This window comes from Moschus berezovskii, chromosome 9 (genome assembly GCF_049115385.1).
Source record: "Moschus berezovskii isolate FMDL1 chromosome 9, NW_MosBer_1.0, whole genome shotgun sequence".
Classification (NCBI taxonomy): domain Eukaryota; kingdom Metazoa; phylum Chordata; class Mammalia; order Artiodactyla; family Moschidae; genus Moschus; species Moschus berezovskii.
Genome location: NC_142468.1, coordinates 48,266,017 through 48,281,036, shown reverse-complemented (window position 1 = coordinate 48,281,036; position 15,020 = coordinate 48,266,017). Strand labels below are relative to the sequence as shown.

Here is a 15,020-nt window from a genome sequence, read left to right as displayed (position 1 = left end):
AAAATCCCAACTTATTTGTAATTACTTTCTCATTGATATCTAGCTAGTATCTTTTTCTTTTCTTGACCTTCAAACTGCACAACATAAGTGTAAAATTAATTCTCTTTTTATCTCTTAAATATTTATTAATCCTTTATAGTGTGGTTTTGGCTCTGGATACTCCACTGAAATATTCACATATCACCAATGATCTCTTAATTGCTAAGACCAGTGACTTTATCCTACTCAGACTACATTCACACTATTGTTTACTCTCTCTTTCAACCTCTTTCCTTGCTTCCCCAGAGACTGCCTTCTCCTAGATTTCCTATTTTTCTGCCTATTTGTCTATCTCTTTGGTTGACTTCTCTTCTTCTGTATATTCATTATATATCAATGTCTTCACTTTTTCCTTCCTAGTCCTCTTTTTTTCCACTCTGTATTCCCTTCTTGAGCCATCACATTTTTGCCTATGGTTTCAACTACCATTTCTATGCTAATGATCTCCATACCATCACCAACAGCTGTAACAGGATGCCTGAGCATATTCTATCCTATTAACCTTTTCCACTTTGATGACCTCAAGCTCAACCTATCAAAAAGAGAACTTGTTACCTGCCCAACCTTAGTTTCTCTCTCTTCTTATTGCCTCTGATTTGATTGATTAGCCTGCAATCGTTTAAGGCAGAATTCTGAGAGCCCTCTTTGAATCTTCTCTGCTTTCTGCCTTCCATATTTACTTGAATATCAAATATATTTATGAAATGTTCTCTCCACCTGTCCCATCCTCTTCATTTTTTGATGCAGAATTTTTCTCATCCAAGCTATGTTGCAATCACATCCAGGTTGTGTTTGCTGTTTTCTCACTTCTATTCCATCCTCCTAACTGTTCCTAGAGTTGTTTTAATATAGCCAAAATCTGATCATGGCACCTGCTGACCCCTCTACTGACTTTCAACCAGGCAAGTGCTTCAAGGAATTTCTTACAGCCTTATCTGGACTCTTGCTATTTCTTTTATTTTGAAAATATCACTTTTCTCCAGTCCTTCTACTTGACCAGAATTTATCCATCCTAAAGTACCTAGGTCAACTGAAAATAGATGATTGAGAAATCAGTGAAAATTCACTAGTGAACTCAGCAGGAAATTTCTCTCCTTGAAATGCTCTAAATCACTTTCTAGACCTATAGCATTCAGCATGGATACTATGGTATGTTGTCAGAAATAAAGAACATACGGTTCTCTCCATTACAAAAAAAATTATGCCCTAGATCTACCAATGCAACTCTGTCTTTATTTTTTTATTCCTCATATGAGAGAACCTCCCCAAGAACTTATAATATTGTTTTCAGAAATAGACTATGACATTTTTGTGCCATTCATATGTGAATGAACTGTTATGCTAGAGGTATCAATTATATAAATTCATGCTCCTAACTTCTTGCTTTCAAAAAATGGAAGAACATCAGTAGCTGTCTCACATCCTAATTAAGGAGAATATGCAGTAAAACCATCTGTCACTGTGTTTCAAATCAACTAAATATCTTTAAGATATGTTAAGTTAGGTTCTTCAGACTAGACAACTGAAGGGGGAAAATGCCTCATCTTGTATAGTTCATTCAATATAGTTTTGAGTTAGTGAATATATGGCAAATTGTTATTTTTTTTCTATTTCTATTTCTCTGAACTTTTAAAAATACCTTCAAGCCTTATATGAGAGACATGGCATTCTTTTCTTTAAAACATTTTTTTTCCTTTTCATCTACGATACATACATTAACCTTATACTCTATGGTTTGCTAACGAGGTTCTTTTCCTTGTAATTATAGATTGTTAGACTAGAATGAACCTCAGAAATCCTATAGTTCAGTTATTTCCTTCTTACGGATGGGGATAATCTAGGTCTAGATGATGTGTCATTCACTTGACAGATTTGGAGGCCACAGGAGGATGAAAAAGCGATCTGAGAAACTATATTCTTTTAAGAAATTCTCTGACTGTGGTCATTAAAAAGACAAACAAGCACAATAACTTGACTGGGAAGGAATATGGGGTTTATTAGCTCTACCTATTGGCTGACTATGAATCAGGACAGAGTCGGGATGTCAGGAATAGAAGAAATGAGACACAGATTTTATGTTCAGATTTTTTTTCTGTAAAAACTGTTTGCCCTGCTCACTCTGTCTTTGCCTTTCAGTTGTTCACATTACTGAATCTCACCACTGTTCAGCAGGCTGTTCAATCAGCTGAACTGAGGACCTGTCAGAGTCAGCAGAATGCCTTCAGTGAGCCATCTGTGTGAGGTGCCTGATGGCCACTCTGCCAAGAAGAAGAGGGACAATTGGCTGGATTAGAGAAGTAAAGTTTTACTAAGTTCCTGCATTGATTTATGGCTCGTTAATGCAGTCATAAACAATTGCAAGGGATCTACAATAAGACGATAAAATAAGTCTATTATAGAAAATGGCAGTTAAAGTAAAACTCTGTTTCTCTCCCTTCTGGCTATGGCTTGCATTTTCTCCCCTGAAGTTTTCTTAAAGTTCAGAGGAAGTTTAGTTGAAAAAATGCTCAGTAGCATGGGGGTGACCCTGTGCTGTCTGGAGAATGAGCTGGGAAATGAGGTTAACAAGAAGAACCTGCTTGGGTCTGGATTTTATTTTGACATGGATCTTCCACCCAGAAGCCTCTCAGCTTCCAAGGGAGCACCTTTCCTTAATATTGCCAGCTTAGCAGTTAGCTGAACTTTATGTAACAGCAGAGCTAGAATCAATCATATTTATTAAATCGCCTCAATGTGATTTGCCCTTTTGGCCCTCAATATTCTCTTAGTTTTCTATTAATTCCAATTTATTAACTCTAATTGCAGAGTGGTTAGGAGGAGAAAGAAACCAGGTAGTATCTTCAGTCTGTCAAAATAAAGGGCCAGCACTTAAAATTCAAGTTTTCCATTCTTGAAGCCTGAAATACCTGCTTACTTTTACTGAATTCAGCCAAATACATCTCACCTTTGAGTTTTATTTACACAATAATAAGCTAGTTTGAGTTGATTCTTTGAATTACTGTGGGATAAAATGTAACAATTACAACTCTCCTTTGAAACACGCATTTGCAATGTTAGAAATGGGGATTAAAATAGAAATTAGAAATGGGGATTCCCCTAATAAAACTTATCTTTTTAATTGTTCAGACTTCCCTAATAAATTCAAAGTTTTCTGAGGGTGGGGGTCTACATTTTATTAATTATTGTACCTCTGTAGTCTAGTAAAAATATACAGCTCATAATAGTTGTTCAGCAAATCAATAATTTGAAAAATGAATTAATGAAGGAGTACATTCTTCTTCATGTTCAGCAAGCTGTTATCTCTGTTTTTCTTAAGGCAGTCAGCCCCAAGGGTAAGAGGTACCTAAAGTGGTTCAGGCAGAACAGGAGGCATTTGTCTTCTAAAAATCCCTTTCACTGAGCCCAACAGGGAGCTCTGCTCTGACTGTTGTTTTACAAGGACTCACTTCTTCTTAGAAGATCCTTGACAGCAAGAGCAGTTATTTAAATATCTTTATTTCCTATCTCAACTCCTGTCACCCTTCAGAAAATAGACATCAGTAGACACTTCAACTACATGGGAAGAACTTGGCAAATTTGCTTTAGGAAACAGTTTGGAACTAACAGGAAGATATAATATGACTAGTTAAAACTGACTACTTTAGTATCTAATGACATCTAGTACCTACTTCGATAATTTTATTTTCTAATTTATTATTTATTTTCTTTGGAAAAGAGAAATCACAGATGGCTTCTCATTTAACGTATTAACTAGAGATTTATATCTGTTTACACTGAGAAAAGGTGAGACAAGAGCAGAAACCTGAACATAAAGTTTTTAGCCTCTTTACAACTGTAACACCTCCTTTAATAAAATTATATATAAAATGTAAGCATAGAAGTCCAGAGTTTTAAAAATGCTGGATATTTGTATAAGACTGCAAGGTAGTCACCTATATTTTGAGATTATTATGTTCTTTAATCCAAATACTTCCCTATCTATTGCATGTTGTCTCAAGATCTGTTCAAATACACCGAGTCCAATGTGTTCTCAAAATTCAAAATATTTTAAGTAGGTGGGTTAGGAGACAGGCATAGATAAGGCATAAAGGTATTCTAAGCCATCTCCTAAGTATCTGGTAGTTATCCTAAAAGCAAAGAGCATTGATTCTTAAAATGTGGTCTCCTAACCAGTACCATCAGCATCACATGGGAATCTGTTAGAAATACAAGTCATGCGGCCCAACTCCAGATCTACTGAGTTGAATAGTCTAGGATGGAATTCAGTAATGTGTGTTATAATTAGCTCTCTGGGTGGTTCTCATACCTGCTAATGTTCAAAAACTACTGGCACGAAGTATTATTCCCCTTAAAGAAGGGGTCTTCAACCCCTGTAGCCCAGAAAGTATGAAAGAACTTTGCTAACCGAAATAGAACAGAAGTAAATTTCTATCCTCTCTGATCAGAGGTTGCTTAGCTGAAGGCTGCATCTGTATGGCTAGTAAGTTTTACAATGAATTTCAATCAGCTACACATGTTCACTTTTAGACAGATTCAGTTTCTAATTGACACATCAAATTCATCATTAAAAAATGAAGAGCAGTATAGTTTGCATCTCTGCAACAAAAGATAATTAAGTTGCTATTAAAATATGTACATTTTTAGGATAGGTGAATTATGTCCCTGATTCCCAGCCCTGTTCAGGAAAGCTTAACAAGGTAAGATGAGTCAAGAGATTTAATCCTTCTGAGACATATCAATAACAATAACGTTGCTGTAACACTTACTTGGTCTGCTCTGTGGTCTGCAGAATGAGAGAATTTAGCTAAGTAAATACCTGCCCTCTAGAAGTTAGTAAATGGCTAACTTCTAGAATTTGAAGTATGGTTAATAGGATAGCAGGCCTATGAATAATTATATATTCTACTATTCAAGATTATTTTATCATCACAATACTGTGAAGGAGTAATGCACCCTCTGCTTACACAGCATGGTCATAATTCTTCTAAACCAATTACCAAAACGCAAGTTAATAACCAATATCTCATAACTTTCTGGAAGGAAATTAAATTTGGGATTATCTGATTTTCTTTTTCCTGTACTTGTGCAAATTAGATTGCAGATCAAGCAACTACAACTAAGTCCCTTCTGTATACTGCAGCAATATGTTTTTATGAAAAATTGAATATAGAACTAAGTATTATTTGCAATTGATATATGCAGAGTTATACTCATGACAAAATTAAGCTATTAAAATGATATATACAAAAATATATATGTTTTATTTTTGAGCTATTTGAACTATTATAGAAAGAACGCCCCAGAAAGATAAAACAATTGTTAATGACTACATGAAAATTATTGCCTGGCATTCTAATGGTTGTTTTGCTGTTAATGTTACACAGGGACAAGTAATACCACAAGGGAATTGTGGTGTAAATGATTTAGCTTCTAGCTCAAATCAGTCCCTACCACAGTTTGGTTATTTTATCTGTTTTACTATAGTGATTCACAAAACTGTATGAACATTAAAGATCACCTGGGAGGCAATTAAAAAAAAAAAAAGACTCTGGGCCTCATTCCTAAAGGATATGTTTGCTTCACAGTTTATGTGAATTTTTAAAATTCCTATTTTCTAGAGTAATCAGAGAGTCATCAAGCCAAAACATGCTCTCTTGAAAATTTGTATGCAGACTATAAGAGACGATAAGAGAAGAAATTTAGTAGTTGCTCTTCTCTTTTGATTCTTTTTTCTAAATAGGGCATTGAAAAAGAATGTGCCTACAGGACCCACAGGCTACTGCAGGACTGCTCAAGTGGCTGTATATGGAGTTAGTGTCAACAGCATGACCCCCAAGACTGTCACAGCATTAGGCAATGTTTCTATCTTGGACGCCACGTAGAGAGTGACTTTTTTAAAAAGCAAAAAAAAAGTTTTAAACACTCTTTCTGTTTCCAGGGGGAAAAGAGATTGACCCTGCAAAGAAAGAGCAACTGCCCCAACAGTGGTTGGGTCAAAGCAACAGAGAGCTACAGCGTCATGCAAGCAGGCCTGCAAGTGGCTGGCACTTTACAGACTTTCCAAGAGGCCGGCCACGCTACGGTCAGAAGCCAACTAATGGACACATGGCATCAAAAACTATTCTGAGCAAAATGCACAAGCAATCATTTGCTAATTAGTTTTCTGTAGCAAGAAGAGAACATCCTAGTACAGATGGTGGGGCACAGAGTAACAAGAAACTCTTAGAAGAAGGATAAAATCTAGTTTAGAAAGTTTTCCTTAGCAAATAGTCGAGGTTTTATAACCAGTCCCACTGTGAGAAAACAACTGGGAATTGGCAATAGTACAAACACACTGTCTTATCATTAAAGGCCACCAAACATGCCTATTTAAGTGCTGTGTATACTTTGCGTATCAAAAGGCAAATTTGTTTTTCTCAATAAAATCTTTTTTCATCTTTATGAAAGACTCAAGGAACCATTTAAATATTGCCATATAGATAACTAGAATGAAAGAACTCTATTATTTTGAGGTTCTGGAGGCTCATTGTAGCAATCAGCAACTCTAACATCATTCTGTATTAAGATAGATACTTCCTGAGAGGCTGCCTGTTACTCTCAGACCTGGGTTCAAATCAGGCTTCTTCCTCACATTTCCTCAACCCCTACACAAAACTGGCATGGCCTGCCTAAAGATTTTTCTTGGCAGCACAAGATGAAAATAGAAAAGAAAAACAGATAAGAACTTCATGGAAAGGGAGACAGAAGAATCACAGAAAGACGGTAAAGAGAGGGAAGGCAGGGAGAAAAAATATTTAAATTGGGAAAAGAAAGGAGCTAGGGTCAATGCTGTCCCTCTAACAAATTCCATTTTTAGGAGCTAGACATTCATTTAATTTAATTGATTTTTGCTTGAAATTTTGCATGAGGAGTTTAACAATTGGCATTGCAAGAGTTATAAAGGGAGAAGGCACCCAGCTCAGCTCATCTTCCATCATGTATTTTCTCCAATACAGTTCTGTGATATAGTCACAGATCTGCAACTCAATTTATCACACTAAAACCTGTACCTTTCAAATGGGCAGTTTTATCTGAAACAAGCAGTCAATTTTGGTTGGTGAACAAACCGCCCCACTGCTTTTTTGGTTAGCAGGTGGCTTGGCCCACACAGTTTCCTTTAAATACAGGCATAATTTGTCTGGTTAACATTCAGCTCAGCAGTATATCTCTCAGAGTTCAGCCACAAAATAGTAATGATATAGTAGCAGCATTAGGAGAAATTTCTGGAAATATGGCATTTCAAATATAACTCTATCCTCAAATGATTTGTGGTCTTTAAAATTCACTAAAGCGAGAGAGAATTTCCCACAAAAAAATTAGTATTTTCTTCACTACTTTTCAAAACAGTAAGTGGACTTAAAGTCTGAATATAAAACATCCCTAAATTGAAAAGGGAATCTCCAGCTATGAGCCCCAAGTGCTTACCTGATTCAGCAAAAGAATTTTAAAAATGAGATTGATGCCCTCAAACCAGGCAAAAACCATTACCACATTTTGGGGAATGAAGCCTTATTTTATACAAACTAGACTGAGAGAGAAGTGGCAGCATAGCTCAGAAAAGTTCATTTTTGAAGTTTTGTACCTTCATCCATGTACCCTGGTGCTTCTTATTTGTAGAATGCTAAATAGTTCATTTCTCTAAAGACTGAGGCTCGAGAATAATGAAAAAGACATTGGGATGAAAATGTATACATGTCTTTATGGGATTAAAACAAACATCATGTGTGAAGTGGGGGTATTTGGATAAATTGGGAGATTGGGATGGACATATACACACTACTGATACTCTGTATAAAATAGATAACTAATAAGAGCCTACAATATAAAACAGAGAACTTCACTCAGTGCTCTTTGGTGACCTAAACGGAAAGGAATTCCAAAAAAGAGGGTATATATGTATAGGTATAGCTGATCACTTTGCTGTATAGCACAAGCTAACACAACATCATAAAGCAACTCTACTCCAATTAAAAAACCAAAAAGCATCTTCAGCCTTATCAATTTAGAAATGAATGAGACCTTGGCTTTGAAATCAAACCTAGCATTACGTACATCTCACGCACTTACCACAATAATTAGGAACCATGTAGATAAAACTTAAAAATATCCCCTCATCCTAGCCTCCCTTGGGATTGATTTACAGAGTAGGTGGTGGGAGAGTGACAGCTGCAAGGACTTCCCTTGCGGCACCGTCTCCGGTCCTCAAGCCCCCAGATGTTCATGTTGGTTTGTGAAATACAAGACTGTGGCAGCTCAAGGGCGCAGGTGCCCAGCTAGTATTTCACGGTCTGCCTAATCCAAACAAGCAAATGAGAACAAGTAGGAAGTGCAATGGTCTTTGGATTTGGAGGGGAAACAGCCAGGTAAAGAATAAGATGCTTACTATTACAAACCTCATAAAAGAATCTTTCTCCTTCCTTCTTCTGCTCATGGAATTGCAAGTCAGAGATGTTAGACAAAGACACAACACATTACAGACACAGTACACAGCACAGTTTTGGCAGAGATTTTTGAGATGCAAAAAATAAACCAGCGACACATCAAAAACCACTAGTGCCGCAAAGCACACTGCAGAAGAAAATCAGGATTAAGTTGACATTGCACAGAACAATAAAAGGCATCTGCAATGATGGAACTTTACAGATCATTAGCATATACATAAATATATTTAATTGTGCATATATGACAAAATATATATACACACACACTACAAAAAGTTATTGACCCATCTTCATCCTCCTAGTCACACTTCTGATGTATATACTGAATTATTCTATTGTGGATAATGATCACTTTAGCTGTTAATAGTATTTTAGATTGTTAGCATTTCCTGTTCTGTAGTGAACCCATGTAAAAACTTGATTATGTCACTTTCTGTAGCAAAGAAATATATGCTGCTAATGATCTCTAAGGAGATATTTAGCAACTGTAGGCATACAAATGTACTCACCTCTTTTCCTCCCATGGATTCAAACATTTTTTCCAGCTGAACCCGCAATTGTTGAATATTGTTCATCAATATACAGGGCTTTAAATAAAACAAACAAAACAAGAAATTCATTAAATTACTGAATGGGTTGGCCTTCAATGTAATAATATACAGCTATCACTGAAATCCTATTCTATTTGGCAGATAGAACAATTATGCCACTTTAAGATTATACTTTTTAAACAGTTAATCATAGAAGAGGGAATATATAGCCACTTTGGGCAATGGGATTTAATACTGTACTTAGTAAATCATTGGAGACTTATTACTAGAATTGATTTACTCTTAGCAATGTGGCATTTTATACTTCAAAATTAACCAAATTCAGATTTTTTTTTAAAGATTTACTTTAAGAAAAACAAACTAGTTTAAACTATTCTGTTGTTTCACTGTTTCAAAAGCTAAAACATCATCTAAGTTTCAAAAATGAAAAAAAAACCAAAACACCTTTCAAAGACCTTTAATAAATTCTTACTATCACTAAAGTCCACACTCTGGTATTGAAGGCCCTTAGTTACACAGCTCCAAACCATGTTTTTCTTCTCATCTCCCTCTCCTATATTATGATGAACTCTCAGCTCCAAGAGGCTTATTCCCCACCAAACAACTGTGCTTTCCAGGCTTGGTGGCTTGGCTTAGCTTATGGGCCTTTCACTCGAACCTCTTCTCCTATTTGAGTCACATTCATCATTCAGGTTAGGGCCTTCATTTTCCCAGATTGTATCCTTTCATCACTCACTTGACATTTGTTTTATTTAACTTCACAACTGAGTTGCTTTTCACTGTCTTGCCAGCTGACCTTAAAAGCACTGTATGCACCGCTGTGTCTTTTTCTGCTTTCTCTTCCAGAGTACTGCATACAGCCTCACACATGAATACATGCTTTAAAAATGTTCCTTGACTTCTTTTCAAGGAGGCAGAGATATAACAATAACATAAAGATGTAAAGCTTTGTGAAAGGGCTAGATGTGTCCTCAGAAAAGTTGAAGTTAATTAATAACAGAATTCAGCATAGTTATGGAATAACTTAACATTTGCTACATGCTGATTCTGAAGAACCAGCATATCAGGGGAAGAAACGAGTCAGAGAAAGGAAAATGGATATGCCTTCCAAGGTGCTGGGAAATGAGCCAATAATGAATCAGAGAGAAACCTGCAAAGGACTTCCAGGACATCAGAGAGGTGTTAGTGCTCATCAGTGGAAAGATTTTATCATTGTTTTAACCACATTACACACCTTTGAAGAACTTTCTACTTGACTCTTAAAGTGACCACATCCTAACTTGAATTTACAAAAACAATTTAGAACTTCTACTCTCTTAATTTCAGGCACTTAAATATTTTATTTTTACAACACAGACTTATCTCCTATAGATTCTGTTCAGTAAGCTGAATCACAGTATTCTACAAATTGGTTTGGATTGCCAGTTGAGAGTCTCTGGATCCAGGTCTAGTCCTATCATCTAGCATATATGATCAGATTTTCAGGATTTCAGATTCTTGACCCAGTGTCAACAACGGAATCAAAAGAGCTTTATCCACTAGGGGAGGGGGTCATTGGCATTTTTTTAGAGAGGAAAGAACTAAGGAAGAGCACAGCTCTTAATAAGAAGCAGGAAGACTCCATGGGTAAAGGTTGTATCATCCTGCTTTCCATGGTTCTAAGTTATCTGGGTAGACTCTGATTATTTGGTATTAGCATTCATGCTTATCTCTTTTTCTGACACACATAACAGGGCTTTAGTTCTAGCTTTACACATTAAACCAACTCCAAGCCTTTTTAATGAAATAATTTCCAATGGAAAAGAGCTACCAAGGAGCAAAATGAACAGACACTTGGGCTCACTTGGCATAGATTGCTATTGACCTGAGTAAGGCTACATATAAAAAAAGAGATGCAGTTATCCAGAGGGAGATAAAAAATGTGAGACATCCCTCTTTGATTAAACTTCCGCTGACCTTGACATGTTCAAATTTCAATTTCATTGAATCAATTTATCAAATCACTACTGAAAATTGAATTATACAACTCTACCTTAAACTTAATCAGGGAACAACTTTTACTTACTTCTCTAGTAAATGAACAACAAATAAACAACTGAAATACCCACAGTAAAAGGATCATTAACCTGATTTCACCAGTTGGTTGTATTTTTTAAGATCCCACCAAATTATGTTTCTGAGTTGAAAAAGATTTTTAAAATAAATCAAGTAATTCTGATTCAGGTAATATTACTTTGCTATAATGTGGAATGTAGAAGAATGGATTAAAAACTTGTGACCCATTCCAAATTTAAAATGTCACAGAAGAAAAAAAAATTATTCTGCCACAGATATTTTAACTGTCATCTTTAATTCTTAGCCCCTGGGAAAGCAAATATCACGGTCAGCTCTTAGGCGTCTCTCTTTAAAAGTTTCCAGTGCTATTTGCAGACAAAATGGGAATATTGTCATAAGTAAACAGAGAAAACAAAAAATAATTTTCAATGTTCTTGATATTTAAAGATATTTAACAATTTATATCTGAAACAGCAGTGATACTTACATACACAAATGTGCAAAAGCACTTCTTCAATCTATCTTAGCTGAAAGCTTAAACTAAGTAGCTGACTAATATCCTTTTATGGAAAAGCTAAAATAACACTTGGCATTTAAATGAAAGTCTAAGACTGGTCAAGACATCAATAATTAGGAAAGAAAAGCATTAAGGAAGGAAAAGTAAGCTTGTGTGCTATATCAATGATTTTTTTCTTTATAAAAATTTCATTTTGAAAAGTATAAAATATAAAGAAAAATACAGAGGATAATATAATGCTGATTTATATTTTTCATATTAGAAATAAAATACTATAAGTGTCAAAACATAAAGTAGAAATATGCAGGGGCTTTTTAAAGCTATTTTTCCTTTCTGAATGACAGGAATTGGCCTTGATAATTCATAGCCACCTTTCAAAATCTTCAATTTTTGATACCAAGGAAATCAGAATATTTTCTGAAATTATCTGGCACTATTTTGATTTTCAACATATTACTTTTCAACTGTATTATAAATTTAATTACAACTAGATGCTTTCAATAAATAAATACTCTATCTTGTCTATTAGAATATTTGTAATCAATGGCAATTAGAAATCACTACTGAGACATCCAGGCATTTCAATAAAATTTCTGGGCAGCATTTTCATGTAAGGGAAAGGAGACTCTTCTGGGACCCTCAAGAACAATTAGGGCTGACTTATCTTAATGAGCTGTCAGCAAGAGGTCAATGAGGTTTCAGCAAGAATTCTCTTTAAGATTTCCTGGATAGTGGGAACTGATTTTTTGACAGAGGAAAAAAAACCCGATTTTTCTCTTGAAAAATCTAGTACTGACTTCTAAAATATTTTCCAGTGTTTTAAAAAATTCTTATAATGCTACCAACATATTTCTCCTAAAATTATTATGGTGAATAGAAAGATTTTACCTTCCATCATAAAATAACATTGATTGTATTCCAAATTACTTTTGGTTTATCTTACTTTTCTTTATTCCTTTCATTAATCTGTAATATTGGCTTAGATTTTATCAACATTTGTCAATCATCCAAAAAATAAGAGGGTAAGTTAATAATTCAGGGTATAGATCAGTATCACTCCTTACTTTAACAATTCAATTTATTTGAAAACTAAAAGAATAAATTATACTCATTTTGCTATTGATGCCAAAACTACACTATTTGGTGTGAACATTGAACTTTTTAACTCCTAGGTCCCAGTTCCAGTGTTTACAATGACGTGGGTTTTCAATTGTTTTTATGAGTCTTACTCCTTATCGTCATGGAAAACCACAAGCTGACTGGCATCGAGATGCTCTCAACCTTCCTCTGAATTCTATTTTATACCAGTTCAGGACTACTAGAAAGTTTTCTAACAAAAGTCTCCTGAGATCTCTATTTTTATCATCTATATGAAAACAGAAAGAAAACAGGTTCCCTTGCTTACTTATATCAGTTCTCAATTGAGGACTATTTGAAATTAGAGACATTTTTACTTACCACATTTTCCTTATCACAGTATGAACTGAAATCACTTGATACAATTGCAGCATACTGAAGTAGTACTTTATTGATGGTCTAGGAAAAAAAATTGTGAAATTTATTCAGGTAAGTAAAACTTTATATGTACATATATATCTACATATGTATCTATCCCCACAAATACACACAATCCGGGTTATGTTAATCAGAAAACTTCAAAAGACTTTTTCAGATGAACACGGGTCACACATGTGCTCAGCTGCTCAGTCATTTCTGACTCTCTGTGATCTCATGGACTGCAGCCCACCAGGCTCCTTTGTCCATGGGATTCCTAGGCAAGAACACTGGAGTGGGTTGCCATTTCCTTCTCCAGGGGATCCTCCCAACCCAGGGATGGAACTGGAGTCTCCTGTATTAGCAGGCCCACTTCCCACTGACCTGGGAAGCCAAACAAGGGCCATAGTAGTGACTAAATCTACACTTTTGCCAAAAGAAGGATTTCAAACTTATATTTAGACGACAATTTGTAGTATTTCTGAGTACATTTGGAAGATAGTCATCATGCATCCATTCTATTTTCATACAACCAGCTCCATCACAAAATGATTTATTTCTAACTTAAGACTCAGGAGGTATACTGTTTGGTGATACCTCCTCTATGCTTGGATACTTATTACCTAATGGCCCCAATGACTTTTTTCTTTTTCTGAATGATTGACACTTTATGCTTTCATTATCTGGCATGATTTCTAGTTGCCATCCCCCCTTCACCCCAACACACCACACCACACACACACACACACTCTACTATAACAAAATTCCTTGTGGTGGTTCTTTTTTCAACTTTCTACAATATTCCTGAATTATGACTGGGGTCAGAACATACCCATATGTGTCAATTAGCAATGAATATTTTCAATGATACAGAGACTTACTAATAACAAAGAACACATCTTAAGACCTAAATTTAAGCTTTTGTTGCATCACAGTATCTATTAATTTACCATTAATATACTAAGTTATTTATTGATGCAATATTTGCTAAAAATACTGCCTAATCTTCCCCTCCTTGGCCTTTTTAATCCTATTTCCACATTTTCCTTCTCTATCTAATATCTCTTAATGAGCCTAAGGATGCCCTCTGCTTCTATTAACTATGCAAAAAAACGGAAAATGAACAACTTTCATTAGTTGCATTTTGTTTTAATTACTTAAACAGATATTGATGTGTTTGCAGGATACTGCTATTTCTTACAGAGTCTGAATTATTTTAAGTCCAAAGTGGACATGATTTTCTTAGAAGAGAGAAAGCAACAAGAGCAGTAAATAGAGATCTCTTTTCACAGAAAAGCAAAACACAAAAGCTTTTTTATGTACAATACATTCTTCTGAATTTTCTTTGTGACTCAAAATCAACTTGAGGAGATAGTACAAGGAGTTAAGCTGAAGGAGAGGTATATAATTTGCAGACCTGAAACCACAGAATGTGACTATGAACTCATTTTATAGACTTTAAAAATCACAGTGAAAACCTGAAACCTGAAATTAGGGCTAACAGGCCGAAAGAAAATCAATAGTTTGTGGAAAGAAAAGAAAGCATTGTTGCTCAGTCATGTCCGACTCTTTGCAACCCTATGGACAGTAGCCTGCCAGGGTCCGCTGTCCTTAGAATTCTCCAGACAAGAATACTGGAGTGGATTGCCATTCCCTTCTTCAAGGGATCTTCCCAACCCAGGGATAGAACCCAGGTCTCCAGCACTTCAGGCAGATTATTTTCCAACTGAGCCACCAAAAGTGAAAACATGCATCAATTTAAATAGAAAAATTGGCTTTGAAAAATATAACATCTTATCAAGAAGTAGACTAACAAATCTAGGAAAACAGGTGGTGGATCAGACTAAAGTATTTTCTAAATGCATCTGTTCAAATTTTATTTTA

General features: G+C 35.4%; 1 protein-coding gene across 2 annotated transcripts in view; it reads right to left on the bottom strand.

Moving 5' to 3' along the window:
• The window catches only part of UNC13C (unc-13 homolog C), a 691,503-nt gene that overhangs the window by 120,153 nt on the left and 556,330 nt on the right, over positions 1-15,020 (bottom strand). For both annotated transcript variants that reach the window (XM_055436715.2, XM_088839621.1), the window contains 2 exons: positions 13,101-13,178; positions 9,029-9,106 (listed from right to left, as the gene is read on the bottom strand). In XM_055436715.2, the coding sequence (XP_055292690.2) occupies positions 9,029-9,106; positions 13,101-13,178 (156 nt within the window). The remainder of the gene's footprint in view (positions 1-9,028; positions 9,107-13,100; positions 13,179-15,020) is intronic.